Consider the following 19,363-nt stretch of genomic DNA (forward strand, 5'->3'; position numbering starts at 1 on the left):
GCTTTCTCCTGGAAGTAGTTTCCCCAGCTACTATCACACAAAAACCGATCCAATCTCTCCTCAATGATATGGGAACCAGCCCTTTTATTTGACCATGTGAAGGGGTAACCAGAGTAACCCAAATCCCGTAACGCACAATCTCTAATTGTTTCCCTGAAATCATTAACCCTACTCACACTTTTTTCTTTCCCACCAAGCTTCTCATTTAAATTCAGCACTTCATTAAAATCACCAAAACATAACCAAGGTAGCGATGTTAAAGCAGCTAACCTTCTCAACAACTCCCAGGTGTGCCTTTTTTGATCTGATTCTGGGTGCCCATAAATCCCAGTGCATCTTCAATAGCTTCCATTCTCACTATGAACAACAGCATCCACGTGGTGGTTGCTGAAGGATTTTACCTCTAACGTTACCTCCGAAGTCCACATCATAACCAACCCACCTCCCAAACCTTTCCGACTGACTTTAAAGCAATTTTGGAACTGTAATCTTCTTGCTGTATTTTGCATTTGCTTAGGCATCATTTTTGTTTCGCAAAGAAACAAAATTTGAGGCCTATGCTCCTGCACCATTTGCTGGGTTTCACGGAACGTTCGAGCTTTGCCCAGCCCTCGAACGTTCCAACTGATGAGTTTCATGGTTGTCGGCGGGGCTGACTCCCAGCCTCCGCCAATGTCTCTTTCTTCTCATTTTGATCCTTCGCCCAACCTGCACTTTCTTCATTTTCAAAATTCAACTTCGTTCCTATTACAGGAACCTTCTGATAGTGAGATGGACGTTTTTCAGTTTGTGAGCTGCTAGTTTTGTTCTTTTTTGATCGCGGGCTCTCCCAATCCATCGAACTAGCAAGCCTTTTGGAGTTGGGCATCCCCTCCTTTGCCCCCACGATGTCTTCCACACTTCGGGCTTGGAGTTTCCATTTTCTTTTTTTGGGCTTTATTCTGTCTTCTCTCGGCCCATTGTCTACATTCTCAATTTTCGACTCCATTTGTGATGTCACCTCAGTTGTTTTTTGAATTTCAACTATAGTTACTAAAGCCCCTTTACTATCATCAATAACCCGCACAAATTTTCCCGCTTTTTCCAGGCTGGAGAGCTGTCCATTTTCCAAATTTTTGTTTTGATTTCCCGCTTCCCTCTCTTTTTCTTTCCCGCCCATACATTCTGATCTCATATCTCTTTCCCGATGCACTGTGCCCTTGTCAGCTGCATCCATTTTTTCCTTACAGCTAGCTCCTAGCCCACCTTGCTTTGTAGCATCATGCATTAAATGTCCTTCTATAGCCATATGGTCTCCATTCTTTGCAATATCCAAGTTATCCAAACCCGGGTTTACTTGGGCCCCGTCTGGTTCTTCTCTTTGACCTGATTCTGCTGGTTTTCTCTGCCCTTCTGGTTCTCCATTTCGCCCTAAGTCTGTTTTTGTGGGAGTTGAAAACCTTTTTTGGAACCCGCCTAAATCCGTATCCCATCTATCCTTTCTCCTGCTTTGTCTTAATTTTTCCGTTATGGTGATTGCTCTGAGCCATGGGCCATATGCTAGTTCATCTTTTGATTGAGATATGTAGTGGGCACATTCCCTATATTGATGGCCAATCCTCCCACAGCAAAAGCAAAAATCAGGCAGCCGCTCATACATTACCCTCATGGGGATATCCTCTGCATCTTCTTCCTCTTGTTCTAACTCAATTATCTTCTTCAAAGGCTTTGATATATCCACCGAGATTCTCAATCTTAAAAATGGGCCTAAGCATTCCCCTGCATCATCTGTGTCTACTTCTTCTACCTTGCCAATCACTGCCCCCAATTGTGTTGCCATCTCCTTGGACATACACATAATAGGCACGTCATGTATTTGTACCCAGAAAGAAACTTGACTGAAGCTTTGCTTCTTGATGTCTCCTATTCCAACCGGTTCAACAAGCACAATAAGAGCTCTATCGAAATGCCACGGACCACCCACCAGTATGCTTCGTTTATCCACCTCAGATCCGAATTTGAACATGAAAACATTATCGCCAAGCTTCTCAATTTTTACCTCACGAGAGATTTTCCACACCCTGCTCATTGCTAACTTCAAACCTTCTATACTCACTTCCCTCGTATGAAGAACTTTACCAATCAGACAACCTGCCACGATCTTCTCCCCCTTTGCTTTCATACTCCTCTTGAAAGAAAATCTCCCTTCTTCCTCGTCACTTAACTTTATCGCTCTACATCTTTTGATTAAATCCTCTGCATCCATCTAATTTTTGAAAAAACGCACACAAAAAAGACTGAAATTGCTTGTTTTCCAGTCGCTACAACTACTCCAACCAACCAAACAAAACAAAAGGAGACTTTAATGCTGAAAATCAATAAAGGCTGCTATCAAGGAACTTGAAAAAACAAACGAAAGAGGAAACTAAAAAAACCACTCACTCTCAGGAGTGACTAATGAAAGTCATGACGACTCTGTACTTTCTCTCATCCTTAGTTGTTTTCAGAGAAAAAACGTAAGGAAAGAGACTCCCATATCTGTTCAGCAATAGACTGAGAAGAACAGTATACAGTTTACACTGGCACTTTAAAAATCAGCATGTGATGGCAATTCTCCACTTCAAGGCTCAACTATAGTTGGCATCCGTGAAGAAAATTGGTGGTTAGCAAGTTTCTACATCCATCAGTTGAATAAAACGATAGAGCGCTGATAGATGCCCCGGGTCAAACCCCGGGTCAAGCCCCGAAGCTTTAATAAAACAACACCGTTTTATTAGTTTTTTTAGGTCGTTTTAATTTTTCTTAAAACAACGTCGTTTTGCTTGAGCATTCCAGCTCTGTATCAAACTCATCTTTCTCTTGTAATAAAGAAACAGAAAACTCATCTTTCTCTTTCGATTTTTCACTTCACCACAAAACCCAACTACATAACCCCAACTGCAAAACCCTTCAAGATCTATGTGTGTGTTGAGCCTTGAAATTCTGCTGTCTCTGTTATTTATAATCTCTACTACTTCATGACAGTCCGATTCAAGCAACACATAGGTTCCCCCCACTCTCAAAGCAACCTGCAATCCCCATTTCACAGCCGCAGCTTCAGCCATTGCCACGTTGCCAAAGTATCTAGAAGTGTTAATGGCAGCAGTTATACAATTTTGGTTCCCGTCTGTTATTACCACCCCCAGCCCAGCTACCTGTTTCTCAGCGTTCACTGCAGCATCTACATTTACCTTTAGCCACCCATTTGGAAGAGAATGCCCCTGGTTTTCCTTAGCCTCCCTTTTCTGATTTGGCCTTAACCCATCATACTGGCTGACATTTTTAAGAGACTCCACAACTGATTCAACTCTTGCTACTAATCTGGAGCCTCTTGTTTCCCTTCAAAAAGCCATTTATTCCTAGCGTTTCATATCACCCAAAGTAGAGCTGCAATTGATTCCTTCTCTACAATTTTTTTGCTGCTTTGTCATATCTTCCATCAATCTAATTATATCATGGAATTGACCTTCTGGAGGGCTCCCTTCCGATTTGAAAAGAATCGGAATTTATTACTGATTGTGGATTGAGGACTTCGAATGGCTGTGCTGCACTTAATCGATAAAGGAAAGGGGCTTGGCAAAACGGTGCGTTTTGCGGGTTAATAAAAATGGTGCGTTTCATTTTCAGGGTTTGACCCGGAGCAAATTTTCCAAAACGATATCACACAATGAACTCAGTCTCAATTCTACCATCCAAATCCACTGTATTCAACAAAATTCACTTATAAAGTTCATTTTGTTTCTATATGAAGCTTGAGGTTAAACCTATTTGTTTTACATCCCTTATCGATGATCCTTATCATAACAAAATCAACGTACCAAATTGGAGAAACAAAATGGTCTGAAGCAGCCAATTAATTTTATGCATCATGTCCATATGATAGACGACAATTCACTAGTAAAGCCAATTTAAACGCACATCTTCTTAGCAAGCCTCGTCAAATGCTATAAAGAGAATTGCCAAAATAACGGGCAAATAAAAATTTGAAGTTGTAAGAGAAGCAAGATCTATTGGATAAAGCAAAAGCATATTAGTCAAAAGAGTCCTGCCTAGGGTACCCCCCATAAATACAGCAGTCAGAAAGAAAGCAAAAAAGCCATCTCTAAATACTACTTCATCAGACCAGCAATATACCAAAAGCTGAAGAAAATCAACCCGGAATTAGACCCCACTGATCCAACAGTCTCCATAACCATTTGCATTGCTGTCTTCAACTGAGAAGAAACCTACAGTGAAGAAAACCTGAAACAACCAATTCTCAAAAGAATTAGGAGAAAGGACCCACTAGACCTTTAAAACACTTTTAACTCTGAATGAATACATGAAGGCTATAAGTAATTTTTAGTTTCTTAAAAGCTTACTTGGATCAGCATTGATTAGCATAGCAGTCCCACCAAAGGCACAGGTCCCTCCATTTCTCTTGGTCTTCTGCCAGTAACTATTGAAAGCATAAGAGGCATGGGCAACAACAGTGTCAGGATAGAAACAGTTCCCATGAGGCATGATCTCTTCACAATCAGCACCACCTTCACCACAGGCATAGTCCATTGCCTCCTGCAAAGTATCAGCTGGCACATTTGGCTTAGCTACACACCACAGCCTCTGTACCACCCCTACAGCCGCCGGCGCCGGCGCTACATTATAATCTATAGGGTTACAGGGAGGGAGTTCAGGCGCCATTGAGAAGGGCATTGGTGGTGGAGAGTCTGAAGGGAAAGAAAATGGAGGCGGAGAAGATGAAGGGAAAGTGAATGGCGGGGGAGCAGCAGAAGGGATAGCAAATGGCGGTGGAGAAGATGAAGGGAAAGACAATGGTGCGGGAGCAGAGTAAGGTTGTGGGGACTGAGGCGTTTTGGCTGCATGGGCAGGGATAGAAAATCCTATAGAGGAATGAATTGGTGTGATTTCTGGTAATGGTGTTGGTCTAGCTGGATATGGGTTTATAATCTTGGTGTCAATTACCTCTGCTGAGAGCTTTCTACTCGTGGGTTTTGTTCCTTTTGGGTTTTGGATCAGCACATTGATCTTGTTGACGGTTAAAAATCCAAGCTTTTTCATTGATTCTAAGTAAGAAGACGCAAAGATGGTAGTTTTATCAGACAAAGGAGATAACTTTGGAGGTGGGATAATGGAGTAAGTGGAGTTTGCGGTGTGAAGAAACTGTAACAGAGGTTTAATAACTTGCTTAATCAAATCGTCTCTGAAGAGAGTTAAATCTGGGATAAAACAGCTGGAAGAGAAAGCAGGGGAAACTTTGATTTCATTCTCCAAACCCCACCTTTTAAGAGAGTGATACATGTTCTTGAGAGATGGTAAAATTAGACCCAAGTTGTGGTCTTGCTGTTTTTGGCAGAAAAGATTGTTACCCACAACAATGGTGGTGATTTTAGTAGCTGGGTAATGGGGCAGAACATAGGTCCTCAGCCAGCTCTCAGCCATTATAACACTGCTAGAGATTTCATCGAGGTTTTTTTCACTCACAGGAACTGCTAAAGGAAGACCAGAGTGAGATGCTGCTGGAAGAAGCTCTGGAGTTGAGTCATAGACATAAAGAAGTTCAATAGATTCTTGGCCTGCACCTGCCAGAAAGACAAAAGAAAAACTTGCATTAAAGACATTCATTCTCCGTAAAACAAAAGTAAGAAGCAACACAAGTTGATGAATGATGCTTAGTTGCTTACCAGTGAACCCCAGGAAACAAAGAAAGAAGATGTGGAAGAGCCACAATAACTTCAACATTTTGGTTGTAGACTCTGGGCAAGAGAAAAATGTAAAATCTTGAAGACAGTTTGCACTCTTTCAACTATTAAGTAACTTCATAACAGAGAAGTTATGAATAGTGAGTTGAGGGGTTATGAATAGTGAGTTATAGAACCCTGGCTTTTACGAGTTTCTCTCTCTCTCTCTCTCTTTATATACTGCAGGTGTTTATGCATAGTGAGTTGAGGGGTTTTAGAGTACAAAAGAAGCCATTTGCATTTTGCTTTACTCCTGTACAGGCTACACACTGCACATTCTAAAATACTTCAACTTGAAACTCAAAAATCATTTTTCACAAAAAAAAAAAGAAAGGAAAGAAAGAAAGAGTACATAAAATTATTAAAATAATTCTAATAAATTGTACTCGATATTAACCTTGCAAATGTTACATTGAATTTAACTAGACTTGGCCACCAAGAATAGAAAATGGTCATTGTTGGGCACCTGAATATCGGGACGCGTGGAGAAAGAACAAAAAGAGCAAAAGACTGTGCATTATTGGTGTGGGAGCTGTGATTTTTGAAGTACCCAGCCCAAGAGCCCAACATACACACACTGACACACACTGCACAAAATAAAACAGTAATAATAAACGACTAAAACGAGAGAGAGGGAGAGAGAGATAGAGAGTGTTTAATCGAGGTCGTCTTTTGCTTTTCATGAATCAGACAAGATAATCACGAGACCACAGGTGAGGGGTCGCGACTTCCCTTAAGAATACGACGTCGCATTTTCATTTATAACGTTAGTGTCTATGTATTTTGGCCTTAACCTTGCCGTTTGTTGGGCAGGCAGGGAAGGGCATCTTCAAAAGGGGAGCAAGTGACAATAATGAGAGATGTAAGTTACCATTTGCCCTTCAAAAGTAGCAAAATGTGAGACTGAATTCGTACGAAAGGCACAGGTCCTGTTGGGGCCCACGTATCAGAAGAAAACAAAAAGGATTAGAGATTTTGGGGCCCACCAGGACAACGAAACTAGCATATCTGTGGGACCAGATGATCAATCAGACGACTGATATTAGTTAGACATTTCCATCAATGTGTATGATTAGATATCTTCGGCACCACACCAGAATCACTATTCAATAGTATCGGCCGTCCGGCTACTTTGGTTTCTTTCTCATCTTTTGCGACAATAGCATTTTGATTGTTCTTGTTGATGCTCTGCCTCATGGGAAAAGGGGAGCTTTCTGTTTATGTTTGACCAGTACTTATACCATTCCAAAACATTTGATTGCTCTATCGGATTCCGTGAAGCCAAAAAAACAATTAAGAATACTATTATTATTGTTCATCTAATTATTGGTCTCACTCGTAGCTAGATTAAAAAAAAAATTAATGCACAAATTCTAAATATAAGTTAAATTTTTACAAGGAAAAATAAAATTGTAGTCTGTTATTGCTAAATCATTCTCAATTTGTAGGAAAAATGACACTTGGACGTCTAAGAAATTGAACAAATAACCACTCATGTTGAAAAAGAGACATACAAAGCTGTGACTGCTGGCTAATTCCCTTAATTTGTATGAAATACTCATTTTTTTTTTGTTTAAATGAATTATTTAGCCTTTTGACTACTAGGAAATTTTTTTTATAAATTTTGACTTTATTACATAATGACAGTATGACACTCATTTAGTATTATATACTTTAAATACGAAAATACAAATATAAGCACTTTTAATACTATAATTTATATGTATTTATTAGGTTAATAAAAACAAAATAGAGGTTTCACGAGGATAGAAGCGTGATTGAAGGAAATTACACGACCAAATTAGGCATGATGAGTTGAAATCTTATCACATCCAATCATCCATCATGGCTCTCACAATTGACATCCTCAAGTTTGGTGACAAAAATGCAAAACTACTTTCATTTATGTTTTATTTTTTCATTATCTATAGCCCGATATCAGCAACACAACAATAATATTAATTAAGAGGCCTGTAAAAAGGAGATCCAATGGGAGAAAGGACCTGGAAGCATGGCAACAATGTGCCTAGAGAAAACCTTGTCTTGTAATTTTTATAGCTAGTTGATATAATAGATGTAAAACATGCATGCATGTGCTACGTACACCTTACTTTAAAAAATATAACATAGGAAACCAAAAAGATAATAAAAGAAAAAGGGCATGTTTGCCTTGTGAGCTAGAATTGCATCCGATTAACCAAATGGGAAAGAAAAAGTTATCGTGGGCCCATTCCACAATTCTAAAGCAACTTACGAAAGACCTTGCTACTATTTTCTCAAGTGAAATGCTAAGTTACAATAATTGTAACATACATTTTTTATGTAAACCACATAAATTATGGGTTTTATAATTTTGTGTGGTTCACATGAGGGATGTATGTTACAATTATTGTAATTTAGAGGCTCCCTTTTTCTCAAACATATTCTTGGTGCTCACGGATGCCAAGAAAATCTGGATCCGGCGATTTTGGCCGTGTCCGTAAATTTTCAAAAGATCCGGATTTTAAAAAATCTGGATCTATATATATTAAAAAAATATAGATTTAGAGTCTAAAATATAAGATCTGTGCATATATACATGCAAATGCATTTAGAAAACTAGATATCTGAATTCATATTATTTTATAATTAAATTTCAATTGAAAAATATATAAATTAAATTATTTATTTAATCAAATTATTTTTGTAATATGTATAAGCATAATGAACTCTATAATCTTCATTGAATTTGAAAAATACACTAAGAAACTAAAAGAATAATAATAATAATTAAGGAATGCTGTAATGAATCAGTTTACCTTAGATTTTTTTAATTGTTTATGTTTGATTTATGTTGTGGAATTTTTATTTGTAGATTTATGGTATTGTGTATGTTATTTATGTTGAATTGTTGATTGTTGAATTATAATTGAATTTCATTTGATATTGTTAGGTCAAGTTTTTGAATTTAAAATTATATTTGAATTTATTCTTATCCGGATCCAAATATTTGAAAAATCCACATACAATCAATGTAGATATCTGGATCCGCATATTTTTTTTGTGGATACAGATATCAAAACTTCAATGTAGGTTCAGATCCAAATTTAGATTTTGTCATCCCTATTGTTGCTCGAATTAAAGAGTAACCACTAAAACTGGAATCAACTTAATTACTAATGACAAAAAATTGTTTAGAGGGTGTAATCGTCAATGTAAAGTTTGGATAAATCATGATAAAATATATATATAGATGCATGGGTCATATATTATCACACGTTGTTCGTTCAATTGCATGCCTATATTAGAACTAGGGCAATTTTCCTCTGAATGCCCAAAAAAGTTGAGAAAATTATGCATAAAAATCTGGCTGGTGGTACAAGACTACAAGTTGACTAAACGAGCATTGTGAAGTTGATGTGTGAGTTTTATAATCTGTTAATTGTATAAAGTAAAACGTTCGCCCAATGCATGGCTGCGAAAGCAAAACTAGATAATGCTTCGACGCGCGGTGTGAAATTTGATCACTGCCACTGGCCAATGCCATGCATTGCGTGAAATGTCGGCAACCCATAAACAAAACATGCATAATTCGAAGAGGTAGGGAGCTAATTAAAATAATTTATTTGATTTTGGCACCACTTTCTTAGAAAAAGAAAGAGAGATAGAGAAAGAAGGGTGCTAATTCTAACTTCGAAACTGTTCGTAATTTGGCCATTAACTGCAGTTTTAATTGCTGAATTAACTCATTTAATCTGCCATACGTAACTTGTCTTATTCGAAAGATCATTTGAAATAAAGGTGAATCGAAAATTTACCAGTTTAGTTATTCTTTCTTGGTTGACGGTAGGAATCAAACAGCCGAGGGAAATCCTGTGCTTTTTATTAACCTTATCATGAATAATTTAATTACATTATAGACGATTATTTTAATAATCTTCTCATGATGACAGCTATAAGGCCATGAGATATAAAGCACTTTATGATGATTATCATTCAATGATACATATAAATTGAACCACTAGTCGACATCAGACGTGGGCAAAAATAATTCCATTGGCAAATCAATTCGATCAGCAGAATAAGCCAAGGCTAATAATACTTCAAAAGTTGTCGGTCAACAGGAACTTTTCTAATCTGAAGTAGAAATTAATGGGCAATGGAATTTTCAAAAACATATATTACGGGCCATTTTTCTGTTTGTCATTTTACCAAATTCTTGATATAAAAACAAGTAGATCAGCTTCAATCGTTATTAGTACATCGAAATATCTGTTAAAAGTAATGAATATTTCTGTTTCTTGAAGATTTTTGGTATTTGTTTTCTTTCTTGATTCCTCAATAAAGTTTGCAGAAAATTTGACTTCTTGGATTGTACCGCCGGCCCAATTTGGCCAGAAGTTCATTAAATGTCGATCCGTGCTAGAAATTCAACTCCGACCGTATTCTGATTGGACATTGGTAAAGTAAAAATGTCATATTCGTAAAGTAAATATATTATTAAAATATTAAAAAACATATTTTAATATATTAAATTTTATATTTTTTATTTATAAATATATAAAAATATGTGTTTTTTTAAATTTATTAATAATATTATTATTTTTAACAAAATGAATGTGTCGTTACTTTATGTATTGAAGATTCCACCAAATGACCTACACCCAACACTTCAATTACAAATTTTTTTGAAGTAATATTGTCAAACACTATCTTTAAAATATTACAAGCAAAATCCTTCTTCTTCTTCTTTTTTTTTTTTTTTGTAGTAAGCACCGGTTTGGTAATGTTGTAATTTTTAAAATAATTATTATTAGTTATACTATATAAATAATCAGCTGTGAAGAGAATTGATTTAACGTTTAGTAAAATTTATTTTTAAAAATACTGTGAGTTTTAAAAGTAGTCGTATATATTTGATAAATCTTATTATTAAACTAAACTGAATTAGATATAATGTTGAATAAAATTTATTTCACACATTTATAAACATGTATATAAATATTTTTATTGTGTATGTGTAATCATTGATAACTAAAATAAATATTTTACATTGTTAATTTTTATTCTTTTTATTTTTTATCTTAATGTAGTTGGTAGTAATAATTTCTTTAAAATTAAAGATTTTATGAAATAAGGATAGTTTTAGATTTTTTATTATTAGATGGAGTTATTTTGTCAAAAGTGATTTCTAAAAGAATTTATCAAATGATAAAATTAACTTTTATCTTTCCAAAATTATTTTTGAGTCTCCCAAAAACAACTCCAATTGCGCCCTAAATGCTTACATGTTTATAGTCAGTTATCACACTACCTTAGATGTCTAATCCAATAATTTAAACAGTTTTTTTATAGTTGGTCACTCGAATTTAAATTTTAAGAGGAATTGATGACTCAATAATTAATTTGATATTTGCTCACCCTTATGTCTTTTGAACAGTAAATTCACCAAAAGACTTTTCAAACGATATTTCACTTCTCATCTAAAGAGGCACATCAGCAATAATGGTTCTAAAAGACTTTTTAAATTAGATTGGTCAATAAAATTATCATTCTCTCTCTTTAATATTGAAGAATAACTTATATCTGTATACTCTTTTTTATATCATTATTATTGGAGATAAGTACTATAACTACATTATTGAAAAAAAAACAGAGGGTAGTTAAATTTGGTGAGAGAAGAATTTAATTAAAATGATATAAATTTATTTCATAATTAAAGAGTCTTTTGAGTTTTTTTTTTTTTAAACTTTTTTATTTGTCACGTAAGTAAATAAGTATTGAAAGATTAAATGTAAATAGGTCTTTTGGTGATGATTTGACAACACATATACCCCACACCTCGCTTGTAGCATAAAATCAATTCTATTGTAGGAGAAGATTTCTACTTAAATAGAGGTGCAGCACTTTAGCTACGCGAGACGGGCTCTACCTACTTTAAAAGGTTTACAACTCGAACAGTTAGAGATTTGATCTCCTCCTGTAATTCACAAAATGAATTTTGAGTGTAATAAATTGTAAAAGTGGAATGTCTATTTCAAGATCCTTTATTATATAGAAAGAAAGAAAACACAAGATTAGAGTGCTCAAAAATAGTAACATAAAGTGCATAAATGATTAAAAAAAATGATCCCATGTGGTTTAAGAGAAAGGATAATATTGTATTTACATAAGTGGCGGTGGCGACCCAAATGGCATATAAGGATGTCCATCAAAAGAAGAAAGGGATAAAAGAAAAAGCAAAAAAAATAAAGCAAATGCTTGCCAATGGCCGTGTGCGTGTTTCCCCACCCTAACAGTTGTGTGATAAAGAGACGGTCGGTGGATCAATCTTAGCCCAAAAAGCAAAGCATAAAAAAGAGCATAACGTTAACTTGGCGTCGGTGCAATTACATTTGTGGCCTTGATGCTCCCACATCTAGAATCCACATACTATCACTTATACGTTAATGTTACACTTAAATGAATGTTGATTATTATGCAGTATAATTCAAGTTTCCTCACCGTGTTATAATGGTGCATGATTGCGCGTTTCCATTGATCCCACCATCCAATTAAGTCAAACCTACCGCACAAGCAACCAAACAAGTTTCCAATTTTATACCTGGGATTCCTCTAGCATACGGATGAATTGGATGTACGACACAACTCTACCTAAATATAATAAATTTCGAGTTGAAATTTCAGTCTACCAATTCGGTGAGATCATAAAGAGTGAATTTTTGTAATTAATTTTCAAATATACTTAAAAGATATTTCTCGAATTTAATTCTTACAAACAAATATAAAAATTATTTAGGATATTCGAAATATGTAAAATTAACAAAAGTTTAAAATAAAAACTAGAAAATTGTTTTATACATATATACAAATGTATATTAATGTGAGGTACGGTCAGACGTTGTGGGTTCTTGTATCCGGGACTGCAGAGGATTGTGACCAGAACCTAAGATCGAGAGTGCTAAAGCAAGGCAATGGCCACAGGACTTAAACGGCTCTAAAGGGCAATTAAAGGAATATTGTGGAATTTATTTATATAACTGTCCCTCTTCTCGTTCTAAGCGAAAGAAGGAACAATTCATTATTGGACGGAAAAGGACATCAACGTGGTCCTTATTTTATTAACACTGCGTGGTCATCATCGTCCATTTATCTGGAAAAAAAAAAAAATGGAGGAGCACTAAAGTAGATTCTCACTGTCCACGCGTCATTCCTCTCACTTGTAACGATACTACTCCGTTTCGCGGTAAAAACTAAAAAACAGAAAACAAATAAATAAGGAGAATGAAGGAAGGGAAAATTTTTTTTAAAAAAAAAATGCGGCTACTGCTGAGTGCTGACTACTAGAGAGATGAGCTACTTGGAGCATCCAGATCTTGCAGAAAAAAGAAGCTTCCCTTCACATTCTCTCTCTTCTCTTTCTTACCAAACAAAATTTTCCATTTTCTGCAGAGCCCAAAAAAGATAAAGGAAAAAATAACACACGCAAGAGATGAATTTGGTGAAGGAAAAGAAGAAGATAACATCAACCCAGAAAAATTCACCATGAAAGCTTATCATTTGAACCTCTTTTTGATCCTATCATTGTCCATTTCCTGCATAGCAGAAAGTGACATTAGCATTGGCATTAGCAGTTCAATTCAGAGAAGAATTCTTCACCAGCCATTGTTTCCAGCAAGTTCACCACCACCAGGGGCTGAGCCACCGCAGTCGCCGCCGCCGCCGCCGCCTTCACCGGAAAGCCCAGACCAGCCCTTTTTCCCCGAGGACCCAAATGGACAAAGTCAAGATCAGAACCAACCACCACCAGCAACAACGCCTGCAACACCATCATCGTCATCAAACGGCAGCATACCAATACCAGCAGCCACACAACCAGCAAAGCCAGCCAAAAAAGTGGCAATTGCTATATCAGTTGGAATTGTCACACTGGGAATGTTATCAGCTCTTGCATTCTTTCTTTATCGCCATAGAGTTAAACATCCCGGAGAGTCTCAGAAACTCGTGGGAGCCAATTCCCAAGGGATTCAGGATGAACCCAGAGTGCCCCCATCAAGCTTTCTGTATATAGGAACTGTAGAGCCCAGTAGGACGTCAGTTAGTGAAGCTGCTGCGAATGGGTCGCCATATCATAAACTCGATTCTGTTAAAAGATCAGATCGGTACAGGCCAAGCCCTGAATTGCAACCACTCCCACAACTGACCAGGCCTCCTTCTCAGAATGAGAATTCACCGGCTGCTATGTCATCATCGGATGAGGAGAGTCATGACACGGCGTTTTATACACCACAATGCTCTTCTATCAGCAATGATGAATATTGCACGCCGGTTGTGGCTTCGTCCCGTTCAGTTCATGTTAACAACAATGGCACGGTGAATTCTGTTGGTCATCCTAATAATAGTTCTGTTCCTCATTCGAAAAGAACTTCACCTAAATCTAGGCTCGCAGCTTCTTCTCCAGAAATGAAGAATGTTATCATACCGTCCATCAAGCAACAGCAGCCGCCGCTGCCACCAGCACCCCCATCACAAGGGATGCCAGAAAGAGGGACAGAGCAGCCTAGAGCTGAGGATAGTTCACGAGCAAATCCATTCTCTCCCAAAAGGCCAAAATTTTCAGCGCCACCACCACCACCAAATATGGAGCTTCTTCGATCGTTGAATAGCAATTCATCCTCACAAACAACTAAAATTCCAGTTCCGCCGCCGCCGCCGCCGCCACTGTCAATACCAAGAAAAGTGGGATCTTCAGACACAATTGTTTCCTCGACGCCTGCTCCAGTATTGCCTAAGCAGCAATCTTTGTCTAGTCCAAACTGCCCTTCTGGTTGTGGCATAAGTAAATCTCCTGTGGAAGAGGTCAGTAAAAGTACAAGTACTTCTGAGAAGACTGAAGGGGATGGTACTGATGGAGCAAAGCCGAAGTTAAAAGCTCTTCACTGGGACAAAGTACGGGCAACCTCAGACCGAGCTACAGTGTGGGATCAGCTGAAATCAAGCTCATTTCAGTAAGTAAATATTTTTTACTTCTTCTATTTTCTGCCACATCTAATGTACAATTTCTGATCTTTGAGGGCATTTCGCGTGCTTGTAGATTGAATGAGGACATGATGGAGTCTCTTTTCGGCTGCAATTCAGTGAATTCAGTTCCAAAAGAACCTACTACAAGAAAATCAGTTCTCCCCCCTGTTGAACTGGAAAACAGGGTATTGGACCCAAAGAAATCACAGAACATAGCTATTTTGTTAAGAGCATTGAATGTAACGCGAGATGAGGTGTCTGAAGCTCTTCTAGATGGTAAGTAATGTTGCTATTTTCGATCTAAGTAATGTTGCTATTTTCGATCTATCATCATTTCTCAGGCTCCATGGCTTGCTTGGCAATAGGCAGTGCCAATGTGATTGGGGTTAATTTAACAACTATACTTATTATAGCATATTCACTTTCCAGCAGCCTTTCTTGACAGTTGATCGGTGCCAGAAAATTTGATTGAGCATAAATTGTTAGTTCATTGAAAACTGTCGGGTGCAAATAGGTCTATGGTAGCACATAATTGGAATAAAAAAGTACCAAGCATTGCATCTCCAAACTCTTAGTTCAGAACAGAAAAAGTGATGTCAAGAAATTCTAAAAATATAAATAGGAGTTAAATGCTTAATTCAGAAGTCATTGTCATTACCAATTGCTTAATTCAGAAGTCATTGCCATTACCCTTCTTAGTAATTATATGAAAGTTTTAGATAAATAATGATACCGGCATAACTGTGTAGCTTTTCATTAATAAAAACAAGAAAGGACACTCAGTTCACAACAATACTTTTTTTTTTCTTTTTCTTTTTTTAATTGACAAAGATACTTAAATCACAAGGGAAGATAATCAAAAGGTTTAAACATCCTCTATAACAACTTGCCAAGCATTGACAATGTCAAATTAAAAGATTGATATCCCATTGCCAACTCATATTTGCATTTATTTACTTTGAAATCAGAAGCATTATTCACAGATACTTTACCATTCATCTCGTGTTTATAAGTTAGCAACTCTTCCTAGTTCCTACATAAAATTTCGCCATTGTCTACTTCCTTTCTCCTGGATATGATAACTGAAATTTCTTTCTAGTTTTTTGTTCCTTATTGAAGAATTTGAATGAGCCATCTATTTCACCAAGAAAGAGAAGGTCAACTGGTACTCAAGTCTGAATCATTATACTGACAATACTACACTGATTCTTCTTTATCCCCAAACAAAGCATGACGAGATTTTGTTTGTTCTTTTTACTTTTTTCACTTGCAAATATTTCCTCTCCCTTTCTTACAGCATCCAAATTTCAAAACATTCATACACCTAAATTTTCTATGCTCCATTACTCCAGCCAATTATCTTAAGCTCCAGTGCTCTTCTACTTGTCAAAATAACCTGGGAAAACTTAGAGAAGCTCGCAGTAGTAGTCTCTGCCCTCATAACAGTGGCACAAACATTAAGCAAATGTAACATATAGAAGAAAATACAATTTCTTTAAATGTTTATTACGGTCTTTAGTTACATCCTTCGTTTCTAGTTTCTCATATAACATATGGCTTTTGGTGGAACAGGTAACCCTGAAAGCTTAGGTGCAGAGCTTTTGGAAACACTAGTGAAGATGGCTCCAACCAAGGAGGAAGAAATAAAACTTCGAGAGTACAAAGGTGACATCTTGAAACTAGGATCTGCAGAAAGATTTCTCAAGGCAGTTCTTGATATTCCATTTGCCTTTAAAAGAGTTGAGGCAATGCTGTACAGAGCCAACTTTGATGCTGAAGTAAAATATCTGAGAAAGTCATATCAAACTCTAGAGGTATTTTGGATGAAATTATGAATTGATAAGTTTAATGTCCTATTTGATCTCTACCAGTTGCCAGTTCTGACTTCTAGAAATTTAAACGTATAATCTTTGTACTTGTTAGGCAGCAAGTGAAGAATTGAAGAACAGCAGATTATTTCTCAAACTCCTTGAAGCTGTTCTCAAGACAGGAAACAGGATGAATGTTGGTACTAATCGCGGAGACGCTAAAGCTTTTAAACTTGATACACTCTTAAAACTAGTAGATATAAAGGGAACGGATGGGAAGACAACATTGCTCCACTTTGTGGTCCAGGAAATTATTAGAGCTGAGGGTGCAGATACCAAATCTACAGAAGAGAATGTTGAAAGCAAGAACTCTATGAGGGAGGATGAGTTCAAGAAGCAAGGATTGGAGGTTGTGTCCGGGCTGAGTAGAGACCTCAGCAATGTCAAAAAAGCAGCTGGAATGGACTCAGATGTATTAAGCAGCTATGTGATGAAGCTTGAAATGGGGCTTGAGAAAGTCAGATTGGTTTTGCAATATGAGAAGCCAGACATGCAGGGGAAGTTCTTCCACTCAATGAAAATGTTTCTGGAAGAAGCTGAAGAGGAAATTGCAAGGATCAAGGCTGATGAAAGAATGGCTTTGTCACTTGTGAAAGAGGTTACTGAATATTTTCATGGGAATGCAGCAAAGGAGGAAGCACATCCTTTCAGAATATTCATGATTGTTAGAGATTTCCTTGCTATATTGGATCATGTCTGTAAAGAAGTTGGAAAGATGCAGGATCGAACAATGGTGGGTTCAGCTAGATCCTTCCGGATATCAGCAACTGCTTCGTTACCGGTGCTCAACAGGTATAATGTGAGACAAGATACCAGTTCGGATGAGGACAGCTCTTCTCCATGAAATTGTGTGAGAACAAGAGAACTAGTTGACCACTTCCTCATTGTTTTAAATTCAAGTAGCTGCTCGATATATAAACCTTCTTCTTCTTCTTCTTCTTCTTCTTGTTTTTTTGGTGGAGTCCAAAGCATGATAAGGAGCTGGGTGACGGAGAAGTGAAAGTAATTTTTAAGGAATTTCTCATTATCAAGATCCCAAAACACAGAGAGGTTATAATTAGTTCAAAACTACGATTTCTTCTGGAAGGAGAGGTACATTTCGTATGGAAAGACACAGACTAGCAGTCTCCAGAGGCCACATACATCATACAATAATAAGGAGAACAAATTGTGGGAAAGTTTTGCCAAACGGTAGGGCGTTAAGGGGCATCTTCATTCATACTAGACCGCATGTTGCATAGCTTTGTGAAGATGGCGTCGGTGTAATGTTTTAAAAGGAAAAGAACAAACAGAATGCTTTTTGTTCACTTCCAACACATAATTACATATGAAGGTAGGTTTCTTCATTTAGAGATCAAAATGTTATTCTGATGTTACCTATTAAGATTAAGGCCGTGGTCGGCATTTATTTTATTGTTATCAATAATAATATCAGTCCTTTTATTTCTAGCATTTCCTAGGATTTTGGTTTCAGATTTTTGGTGGGTGTATATTATATAACAATAAATGTCATGATTTTTAAACATGTTGTCCAAGTTTTTTTTTTTTTTTTTTTAAGTTTACACACTCCCAGAAATAGAGATGAACACCAAAATAACTCAATGCATTACATTGATGGCCAAAACCTTTTCAAATAACATTTTCATGGGAGATTTCATTTCATTTTCCCACAAGTGCTTCAATTTTTTAGGACCTTTAAATGGTAATAGTGGTAAGCTTCTATTAGAATAAAATGCATGAGCTATCAATCAATTAAGGATGACAGAAAAAGTAAATTGAAGTAATTTTAAAATATATATACTTGAGAAGGATAGCTACCCAGTCTACTTCGAATTATTTTCATTTTCATTTCTGATTGCCAAAACCTTTTGTCGAACGTAACAATAGGCAAGCAGATGGGCTTTTAATTTATACGAACAGTAGGCGAGCCGCTAGGCGCCAGCATTAGTGTTCTAATGCCAAAGTATGGAAAAACGACAACGTTTCAGTATTCTCAAAGACTAAAAGCATGTTGACCGATGTAATTACCTCTCCAAAAATTACTTTCAAATCCTAAAATACTTTTTGTGTACTTTAAAACACTGTAAAAATATAAAGAAAATGAGTTTCGATTATTTGAGAATATTTCTAAAAGAACCAAAAGGACACACCAGACCATGTCCTCAATAAACATTATTATAACCTTTTGTGGCCCCGTTGATCCCATTACTCACATTTCCGGTTACTTCACATGGTAACTTATATGAGTTATATCACATCAATTCATGTCTTTATAATCAGGAAAAAGTTCAAATCAATTAAAGTTTTAGTTATATTATATCATCATGTAACATATATGATTCTTCCACAACCGTTGGATTTTTATTCAACGGTTGTGGAAATAAAATGATATATAATTTTAAATTTTTACAACTATTGAATTTTTATTCAACGGCTGTAAAAGAATCATGTATCTTATGTGATAATGTAAGAAGCTTTAGTAACAATCTCCATCAATTTATTCAAAATACAATTAATAATTTCAATAATTGTCGATATGTCCGAGTGGTTAAGGAGACAGACTTGAAATCTGTTGGGCTTCGCCCGCGCAGGTTCGAACCCTGCTGTCGACGCATTTCGATTTTGTTTCTCTAAACCGTCAACAATAACGGAAGCACATTTAATTTGATACTATTTAACACTCAACGTACATACAAGAAGCTTTAGTTCAAACCAATTGAATCAACACTGTGATGTTCA

General features: G+C 36.6%; 3 protein-coding genes and 1 non-coding gene across 4 annotated transcripts; 2 read left to right on the forward strand and 2 right to left on the reverse strand.

The window, feature by feature from the left end:
- Positions 1-2,771: 2,771 nt before the first annotated feature.
- Positions 2,772-4,220, reverse strand: LOC112096763. Its single transcript, XM_024180427.1, has 2 exons — positions 4,153-4,220; positions 2,772-3,357 (listed from the first exon to the last, which is right to left on the reverse strand). Exons 1-2 carry the CDS (start codon positions 4,218-4,220, stop codon positions 2,772-2,774), a joined length of 654 nt encoding a protein of 217 aa, XP_024036195.1.
- LOC18037713 (glucan endo-1,3-beta-glucosidase 12) lies at positions 3,858-6,041 on the reverse strand. Its single transcript, XM_006426016.2, has 3 exons — positions 5,700-6,041; positions 4,380-5,597; positions 3,858-4,260 (listed from the first exon to the last, which is right to left on the reverse strand). The coding sequence occupies exons 1-3, from the start codon at positions 5,755-5,757 to the stop codon at positions 4,229-4,231; spliced, it is 1,308 nt and encodes a 435-aa protein (XP_006426079.1). The 5' UTR covers positions 5,758-6,041; the 3' UTR covers positions 3,858-4,228.
- A 6,989-nt stretch (positions 6,042-13,030) lies between these two features.
- LOC18037717 (formin-like protein 6) lies at positions 13,031-17,734 on the forward strand. Its single transcript, XM_024180052.1, has 4 exons — positions 13,031-14,743; positions 14,830-15,032; positions 16,329-16,570; positions 16,680-17,734. Exons 1-4 carry the CDS (start codon positions 13,281-13,283, stop codon positions 17,466-17,468), a joined length of 2,697 nt encoding a protein of 898 aa, XP_024035820.1. The 5' UTR covers positions 13,031-13,280; the 3' UTR covers positions 17,469-17,734.
- A 1,420-nt stretch (positions 17,735-19,154) lies between these two features.
- TRNAS-UGA lies at positions 19,155-19,236 on the forward strand. The gene has a single exon. It is a non-coding gene; the product is annotated as a tRNA-Ser (tRNA).
- Positions 19,237-19,363: the final 127 nt, after the last annotated feature.

This window comes from Citrus clementina, unplaced genomic scaffold (genome assembly GCF_000493195.1).
Source record: "Citrus clementina cultivar Clemenules unplaced genomic scaffold, Citrus_clementina_v1.0 scaffold_7, whole genome shotgun sequence".
Taxonomy (NCBI): Eukaryota; Viridiplantae; Streptophyta; class Magnoliopsida; order Sapindales; family Rutaceae; genus Citrus; species Citrus x clementina.

Bases quoted from the DNA above. Each gene is read 5' to 3' on its own strand.
- LOC112096763 (XM_024180427.1), bottom strand. From the start codon at position 4,220: ATGCAAATGGTTATGGAGACTGTTGGATCAGTGGGGTCTAATTCCGGG. The intron at 3,358-4,152 runs GTATATTGCTGG...GGCTTTTTGAAG, and splicing joins TTGATTTTCTTCAGCTTTTG to GGAAACAAGAGGCTCCAGAT.
- LOC18037717 (XM_024180052.1), top strand. From the start codon at position 13,281: ATGAAAGCTTATCATTTGAACCTCTTTTTGATCCTATCATTGTCCATT. The intron at 14,744-14,829 runs GTAAGTAAATAT...GCGTGCTTGTAG, and splicing joins CTGAAATCAAGCTCATTTCA to ATTGAATGAGGACATGATGG. The intron at 15,033-16,328 runs GTAAGTAATGTT...TTGGTGGAACAG, and splicing joins GTCTGAAGCTCTTCTAGATG to GTAACCCTGAAAGCTTAGGT.
- LOC18037713 (XM_006426016.2), bottom strand. From the start codon at position 5,757: ATGTTGAAGTTATTGTGGCTCTTCCACATCTTCTTTCTTTGTTTCCTG. The intron at 5,598-5,699 runs GTAAGCAACTAA...TCTTTCTGGCAG, and splicing joins TTGTTTCCTGGGGTTCACTG to GTGCAGGCCAAGAATCTATT. The intron at 4,261-4,379 runs GTAAGCTTTTAA...TGGTTGTTTCAG, and splicing joins GCTAATCAATGCTGATCCAA to GTTTTCTTCACTGTAGGTTT.